Source organism: Asterias rubens, chromosome 12 (genome assembly GCF_902459465.1).
Source record: "Asterias rubens chromosome 12, eAstRub1.3, whole genome shotgun sequence".
NCBI classification, from domain to species: domain Eukaryota; kingdom Metazoa; phylum Echinodermata; class Asteroidea; order Forcipulatida; family Asteriidae; genus Asterias; species Asterias rubens.
The window spans coordinates 4,164,131-4,172,524 of NC_047073.1; the positions used below are offsets into that span (position 1 = coordinate 4,164,131).

Consider the following 8,394-nt stretch of genomic DNA (forward strand, 5'->3'; position numbering starts at 1 on the left):
ACGAGCATTGGGGAGCTGTTGATAGAATGAAACATTGTGAGAAACGGCTACCTGTGAAGTAACGCAGTTTATGAGAAAGAGGTAATTTCTCAATAAAATAATAAAAGACTTCAGACAGGATGCCTTTTATTCCTACCTGAAAGCACACTATTTTGTACAACATGTGTGTTTTTTCTTTCATAATTTTCTTGCAACTTCGACGACCAATTGAGTTCAAATGTTCACAGGTTTGTTATTTTGTGCATACTGGTCTTTGACAATTACCAAAGGTATCCAGTGTCTTTAAAAACACCTAAATTTGTCATACTTGTAACAAATTTGAGATTGGATTAATCCAATAATTTTGCAGCTTTAAGGCAATTTAAAAACAGCATTTATTTGTCATATTTACAGTTGTTAAAGGCAGTGGACACTATTGGTAATTACTCAAAATATTTATTAGCATTAAACCTTTCTTGGTGACGAGTAATGGGGAGAGGTTGATGGTATAAAACATTGTGAGAAACGGCTCCCTCTGAAGTGCCATAGTTTTCGAGAAAGAAGTAATTTTCCACGAATTTGATTTCGAGACCTCGGGTTTAGAACTTGAGGTCTCGAAATCAACCATCTAAACGCACACAACTTCGTATGACAAGGGTGTTTTTTTCTTTCATTATTATCTCGCAAGTTCGTCGACCGATTGAGCTCATATTTTCACAAGTTTGTTATTTTATGCACATGTTGAGATACACCAACTGTGAAGGCTAGTCTTTGACAATTACCAAAAGTGTCCACTGCCTTTAAATGAATGTTTATGTTATTGTTAATCACCCTCCTCCGATGGCACACGAAGATATCTACACGCTTTGAGTTGTTCAAACTGTGCCTCGAGGGACGGTATGCCATTGGCAGTGGGTGATTCGGAACTGTCTAAGCTCAACTGGTTCAACCGGAGTTGGCTGCTCCTCCTTCGACTATTTGGTGTGCTGGGCCCTTTAGATGGGGGTAGAGTAGGGTTCAGAAGGACCGGGTTGTAAGAAGAGTTCCGGAAAATACTATTCCTATCATGTTTAATGGGTAATTCTGCAGAGTCAACCGTTGCACGGCGGACTTTAGCGAGGTTTGAGGTACTTTTAGCTTTTCTGAGTGGTAAAAGAGCAGATGTTGACTTTGTGCGTTGTTTCCCTGTTGTTACATCCTCATGTGATCCACTGTCTCTGATGATGGTTGGGTTAGAGCCAGCTTTATTGCGAGACAGCTCCGATGGGAGGCTTTCAACTGATGAGTTGGCGCTTTTGGAGTTCTGGAAGCTTTGGCGCCTGGCTTCGGCACTGGTTGTTGCCGAAACGGGGCATATGGCTGACTTGGGCCGTACCCGCGGCCGTCCCCGGTCGAATTCGTTCATTGAACGGGAACGGTGAATGGGTTGCGCCGGTGGGGTCGGGGCAATCAAGGATTTGGTTGATGAGGTGGTTTCTGATGATGAGCCACCCAGCCTGGCTTTCTCCGTCTCTGGACTGGTGATGAGAGGGGGTAGAGACCCGCTTCGTTTACGGGTGCGTTCTGGCAAGGCGTCACCGGTCAACAACCCACCAGCATTGGTGTTTTTATCTCCCCATGCTGATGTCACAGTGATCTCAGGGAGTAAACTCGCCTTCATTTGCAGCATATCCGATCTCATCTTGTTCTGTTGTTTCTCCAAGTCTTTCAGTTTCTTGCTCAGCTGTTGCTCTTCAATGCTGTTGACTGTCTTGGCTCGATTCATATCAAGCGTATACATTGGGTTCACTACTTTGCGTCGCACTGATGGGGGCAACTGCATTGTTGGGTCCGTCCCATGCTTTGCTTTCACCGATAGAGACGACATGTCTAGTGGTATTACAATATCCTCGTATGGTGTCTGTGGGTTTTGCATTGAAAGTCACTCTAATTGTTTGTAAACACTGTTTGTATGAAAGAATCTAGTCCATTAGCGAGATTTATACAGGCATGGGGTCCGCCTTTTGTAATGGATCGAAGATGGCACCATACTGACCATTAGTAACATAGTAAGTAAGGCTATTGAATCATTGAGGAAGGCTCTTGAGTAGATCATAGAGCAATGGTTAAATCGAGTGGTTAAGACAGGCGAAACTCAATAACTGCATCATTTTGTTCGTATCACTACTTTCATATCTATAAGGTTCAGGTATATTTAAAAGTTACCGAAATGTACATTATTGACAGCACTTTTCATGTAAGAATCCCTTTACACGCAGCGAATCTCCGGAGCATTTCCAATTATCAACTCCCCGGAGCTAAAAGTCCCCTTCCTGGGATTCGAATTACATTCAAGGATATACCCGTCGTCACCCGCTACGATATTCTTGAAATAATGTTGTTTTGAGTTAATAATCACATCTGTGATGTCATGTGAGCTGGAAATTAGAAACAGCGGTGGTCACACTACTTTTCCGGTATTGTTTTCCTTTCTCGGTGTTTGATCAAACTGTGCAGGAAATCTCCCCGTGTAATTGAAGCTCCTTCACGGCGTAAATTTTGTCACCTTTTCCGTCAACTTATTCCATCTAGGAGGTAACGATAAACGAGTCCGTGACTTGACGTCCATGTTTCAAACGTGTCAACATGTCCTCTGCTGAAACGAAGTTGTTGGTAGTGATAGAGGGTAGCCTAAATACAAATGCAGTTTCAACTTCCGACCCTTCAGACCCATGTAATCTTTTCGATCGCACAGTTCCACGATCAATGAATGGGTATTTGATTCAATATTGCATTGATCCAGTTCCCGATACCCACGTTGATCTAAATACGCGGGGGTTTAACCTACCACAAAGCACAGACTAAGAGCCGCAATTCGTGTTCAACACAAAACAGACAAGGCCAACTCTGCTGACGACGAGAGAACTTTAATTATCAATGCTGACCCCCCTTCTCCCTCGTTGGATTGAGAGTTTACAGGTAAAAGCACCCCCTGGCAGCTGTCAACAAATACCATTGGCTCATGTCGTTCTGCGTCACTACTCGCCGGTGAATACCAACTTTTTCTTGGTAGGAAAATAATATATGGACCTGCATGGCTGGAGGTTATTATCCACACTGGTCAGAACCCCTTGACAATATTTTTGGTCTGCGTGACCTAGACCAAATTTTTTCAAATCGGTCTTGAACACCCCTACCTGAAACACCTTGACCCTATTAGACGTCATGGTATGTTTATTGAAAGCAAAATTTCGGAGAAGGCACTGAGACTTTTTTCTGAAAATGGGTGAATGGGACTTTTTTTTGAGAATGAGTGAATGGCCTACAACAATTTATATTTCAGTATGCAATATTATTCGCTGTTTTAAAGGAGGTGTTTTAGGTCTCCCCCTTGGTCTTGGATATGCTGGTTTTGGTCTTGGTCTCGAGTGTGTATACCGGTCTTGACTGCAACACTGTTTAGGCAAAGTATTAAAGTTTGCTACCTTTTGTGTTTCTAACCATTCGGTTTTTTAAATTTAATCATATCCAACGTATAAATATTATACGATAAAGTTAAAGGAACACTTTGCCTTGGATCGGACGAGTTGGTCTATGAAAAGCGTTTGAAACCGTTTGTTATGAAATGCATATGGTTAGAAAGATGTTTTAAAAGTAGAATATAATGATCCACACAAGTATCACTCAAAATTGCACGGTTTTTATTTTACGTCGCGAACTAACACGGTCGGCCATTTATGGGAGTCAAAGTTTTGACTCCCATAAATGGCCGACCGTGTTTGTCGACGAGGTTAAAGGAAAACCACGCAATTTCGAGGCATATTTTGTGTAGATCATTGTATTCTACTTTTACAACATCTTTCTAATCATATTAATTTTTACAACAAACGGTTACAGGACGCTTTTCAAAGACCAACTCGACCGATCCAAGGCAACGTGTTCCTTTATAAACCTGTGAAATGTTCGGGTCACATTTCCGAAAATTTGGAGCACTTATGGTCATCGAATGCAGGAAGAATATTCCGTTATTGGAATGCACAATTGTATTTAAATGTTTTTTGGAATAAAAACTGATATTTTTCTTTCCACAACCGCATGACTTCAATGTGAAAATGTCAAGTCGTGAACTTCATTTGAAAAGTTTTCAACGAATAAGGAAATCGAGTCATATGATTATAAATAGATTTTAATTGTGTAAACAAAACAATCATTTCGAATACCCTTATCCATCGCTTTTCTGAGAGATTTGCGAAAAGCTCTGTACGTAATCACTCTCAAAACGTCATAGTTGGGAGCTCCAATTTGTAAAGCCGCCTTGTTGCAGCAAACTCCCACAAATGACGTCAGCGGCATTGTCCTATCACGCGCGCCGTCAACGGCAGAAGTGTTTTTAGGTTTTCAAAACCTTCAGGTCAGGGCCTGATTTTGTAGTCGATAAAAGGGAATAACAGTGCGAGGATCCTGTCTTCATTGCGTCGTAATGACCGGTCTGCCCGCTGGCTGCTGTTCACGGGGGCAAAAATACAACCATAATTCAGAAGCAAGCTCGTAAAATTTTCAGTCAAAGTTATTATGTTGGTTGCACCCCAGTGAGTTGACCCGTAGGGCGAAACCTGTTGTTGTTGGGATTTATGATGCCAGTGGCTGATTGGGTCAAACAACAAATTTCAAACGAGGTTGATAACCTGTACTAAATAGCGTGCACACCGGGTTACATTATGATGGATAGGTCTCCTTGCTGAATATTCGCCTGAGTTTCACGATTCATGGCTCCTGAGAAAACTGACTATCTCGGGTTTTTCATTGAACATTACTCTATATTTTGCTCGTGCAACTGTGGTTGTATCTTTAAAAAAAAATCAAAATGGGGAAATTACAATTATACCATTTTAACTCTTAATGGTGTTTTTGATAGTTGTTGTCATTGGTAACCATACAGCCATTGTTCAATGTACACAACCTAGCTTGATTTTTTGTCACAGCAAAAAAGAGATTAATGGCCGACGTTTTGACTCGTACAGCAGATCCATTTTAACTCTTAAGAGTGTTTTTGATAGTTGTTGTCATTGGTAACCATACAGCCGTTGTACACAATCTAGCTTGATTTTTTTGTCACAGTTTTGCAAAAAAGAGGTTAAAGCCATTGGACCCTTTCGGTTCAGAAAAAAAAAAGTTCACAGATTTACAAATAACTTACAGGGTTTACATAAGGCAATGGTGAAAGACTTCTCTTGAAATATTATTCCATGAAATGCTTTACTTTTTGAGAAAACAGCAAAACAAAATAAATTCTCGTTAACGAGAATTACGGATTTAGTTTAAACACATGTCATGACACGGCGAAACGCGCGGAAACAAGGTTGGGTTTTTCCGTTGTTTTCTCCCGACTCCGATGACCGATTGAGCCTAAATTTTCACAGGTTTGTTATTTGATACAGAAGTTGTGGTACACAAAGTTTGGACCTTGGACAACACTGTTTACCGAAAGGGTCCAATGGTTTTAATGGCCGACGTTTTGACTCGTACAGCAGATCGTCTTTGTTGAGGGCTTCGGGAAATACTCTGTCAACGTTAGGCATCATTTTGTTGTTGCATAATACCATGTCCTTTTTGTTGAGCAGTTTTCAACAGCTATTTTTACTCATTTTTATGTGAATGCGTTCTTTATGTAGATTTTTATCTTTGAGAACTTGACTTGATATTTATTCTACTGCCGCGGAGCAGATTTTCGGAATTCGGGTAGGCCAAACCTTTCTGACAAGAACTGGTTTTAAGGCAGTGGACACTTTTGGTAAAGTTATCAAAATAACACAAAACCTTTCTTGATTACGAGTAATGGGGAGCTGTTGATAGAATAAAACATTGTGAGAAACGGCTCCCTCTGAAAGGAAGTAGTTTTCGAGAAAGAAGTAATTTTCCACGAATTTGGTTTCGAGACCTCAGATTTAGAATTGGAGGGCTCGAAATCAAGCATCTGAAAGCACACAACTTCGTGTGACATAGTTCTTCTTTTTTCATTATTATCTCGCAACTTCGACGACCGATTGAGCTCAAATTTTCACAGGTTTGGTATTTTATGCACATGTTGAGATACACCAACTGTGAAGGCTAGTCTTTGACAATTACCAAAAGTGTCCAGGGTTCTCCCCAGGATTTTTCAAAACTGTGGGGCTTTTAATTTTGGATGTTCACAATCCCAGCATGCGAGCGCGAAGCGCGAAGCCCCCTACGGCGTGGGGTCCGGGGCCCGCTTAAGGTGCATTTTAAAAGACTCCAGAGGCATCTGAAATTACTTTTTTATCAAGGATTTTTGTGTGTGTAAGCACACTTAAGTGAGCAATAATTCACAAAATAAATAACAAAATTGCAAAAGGACAGGTAACACAGTTTACCATTTAGATTTAGACCACCCCCATCCTCCAAAAACAAACTTACCTTTGATGGATTTGCTCGCGAATTCACCTCCTTTTTAGAGCTGGTTACATCAGACAAACATCAACCACTTCTGATTGGAGATTTCAACATTCAAGTTGATAATGTCTCCAACAAAGACTCAAAGACGTTTTCCGACATCCTGTATGCAGCTAGACTTCAACAACATGTCTGTGATGTTACGCATCAAGCCGGACACACCCTTGACCTTGTGATCACCAGGAAAGATGGACATCCTCTACTTGATACGTCATGTGTCTCAGGACTACCTTCCGATCACAAGGCTGTTGTCTGTTCAGTTAATTTTGCTCGTTCACAGTGTCCCAAGAAACTGATTAAATGTCGTAAGGTGAAAGATATAAATTTGGACCAGTTTTGCGCAGACTTACGTAAATCCATATCGGCATTACCCAGCAAATCATGTCCATCTGAACTCGCAGTGCAAGTTAATACTGTACTTCAGGAACTGATGGACAGTCATGCTCCCGAGAAGACTATCCAGGTATCCCAAAGACCATTTGCACCTTGGTACGATGACAATGTGGCAGAATCCAAACGCCAAAAACGTCGTGCAGAGCGTCGTTCAGCGAAAACTGGATTGATGATCGACAAAGAACTATACAAAGAAGCGTGCAGATCCTACAGCAAGACTCTATTCCAATCGAAATCGCAATATATGAAGCAGGAAATTGAACAGCTCAACAACAAAGGGCTCTTTCAATTCGTACACAGACTTTCCACCCAATCATCATCCCGAACCTTGCCGAAGCATGACTCAGACAAGAAACTGGCTAATGACTTTGGAATGTTCTTCTACAGTAAAGTCCAGAGCATTGTGAACAAACTTAGTAGCCAGTCAATGTCTGAGGAAGGTTCAACAAAACTCCAGCTGCAGGCCAGGTTTTCAGAATTCCAAACGGTGTCTGAGGATGTCGTAAGGAGAGCCATCAAGCAAAGCCCGTCCAAGTCTTGTCGCCTGGACCCAGCCCCGACTTGGCTTGTCAAGACCTGCCTCGATGAGATGTTGCCCCTCATCACTCGGGTTATCAACCTGTCATTGTCAACTGGAATAGTCCCATGTATTTTCAAAACTTCTCACATAACACCTGTTCCAAAGAAATCTCTCCAGGATCCTGATGACCTTGCCGGTTACAGACCTATTGCCAACCTGATGTTCCTCTCAAAGATCTTGGAAAAGATTGTTGACAATCAACTGCGTGCTTATCTTCGAGAGCACAACCTGTTTCCAGCCATGCAAGCGGCATATCGTGCAAATCACTCGACATAGACGGCTCTTACTAGAGTCTACAACGACATCCTTCTGGCGGTTGATAAGGGTCAGGAAGTCATCCTTGTTCTTCTCGACTACTCTTCAGCATTCGATTCCATCGACCACAAAAAGATCACTCGGTGCTTTCAGCAGTCTTACGGCATAGACGAAACGGCCCTTAGCTGGCTTACCTCCTACCTCATAGACAGAAAACAAATCGTAGTGGTTAATGGTACTATGGGAGATGAGTACCCCCTTTCTTGGGGAGTTCCACAAGGATCAGTAATGGGGCCGCTTTACTTCGCCATGTATACTGGTTCTATATCTAACACTATATCTGCTCATCCGGGTGTTAATCACATAATGTATGCTGATGATACCCAATTGTACATCGTCTTGAAACAAAATGAACTTGCATCTGGAGCTTCAATCCTTGAGCATTGCATTACTGATGTGAAGTCCTGGTCGAGTCAGAATAGTCTTCTGCTGAATGGTGGGAAAACTGAGGTGATCCATATCGCGTCACAGTTTCGTAAAAGAAATCCATCACCAGATCTGATCATTGATGGTGTGCGCATCACTCCTTCCACTTCTGCAAAGGACCTCGGGGTTATAGTTGATAATGCCGTCACTATGAAAGAACACATCAAGAAAATCTCTCGCGCCGCATCCTTTGGAATATTCAAAATTGGAAAACTTCGACAATACCTAGACCGTACCTCCACAGAACGTCT

General features: G+C 41.8%; 2 protein-coding genes across 2 annotated transcripts; one reads left to right on the forward strand and one right to left on the reverse strand.

Annotated features, from left to right (window-relative positions):
• Positions 1-767: 767 nt before the first annotated feature.
• Positions 768-2,883, reverse strand: LOC117297939 (GAS2-like protein 1). Its single transcript, XM_033781130.1, has one exon. The coding sequence runs from the start codon at positions 1,892-1,894 to the stop codon at positions 803-805; it is 1,092 nt and encodes a 363-aa protein (XP_033637021.1). The 5' UTR covers positions 1,895-2,883; the 3' UTR covers positions 768-802.
• A 3,276-nt stretch (positions 2,884-6,159) lies between these two features.
• Positions 6,160-7,678, forward strand: LOC117297694. The gene is made up of 2 exons (XM_033780841.1): positions 6,160-6,196; positions 6,432-7,678. Exons 1-2 carry the CDS (start codon positions 6,160-6,162, stop codon positions 7,676-7,678), a joined length of 1,284 nt encoding a protein of 427 aa, XP_033636732.1.
• Positions 7,679-8,394: the final 716 nt, after the last annotated feature.

What these genes read in the sequence shown, in the direction of transcription:
- LOC117297939 (XM_033781130.1), bottom strand. Translation starts at nt 1,894, where the DNA reads ATGCAAAACCCACAGACACCATACGAGGATATTGTAATACCACTAGAC.
- LOC117297694 (XM_033780841.1), top strand. Translation starts at nt 6,160, where the DNA reads ATGCGAGCGCGAAGCGCGAAGCCCCCTACGGCGTGGG. An exon ending in GAAGCCCCCTACGGCGTGGG is followed by an intron (nt 6,197 to 6,431) that starts GTCCGGGGCCCG and finishes CCTCCTTTTTAG; the next exon opens with AGCTGGTTACATCAGACAAA.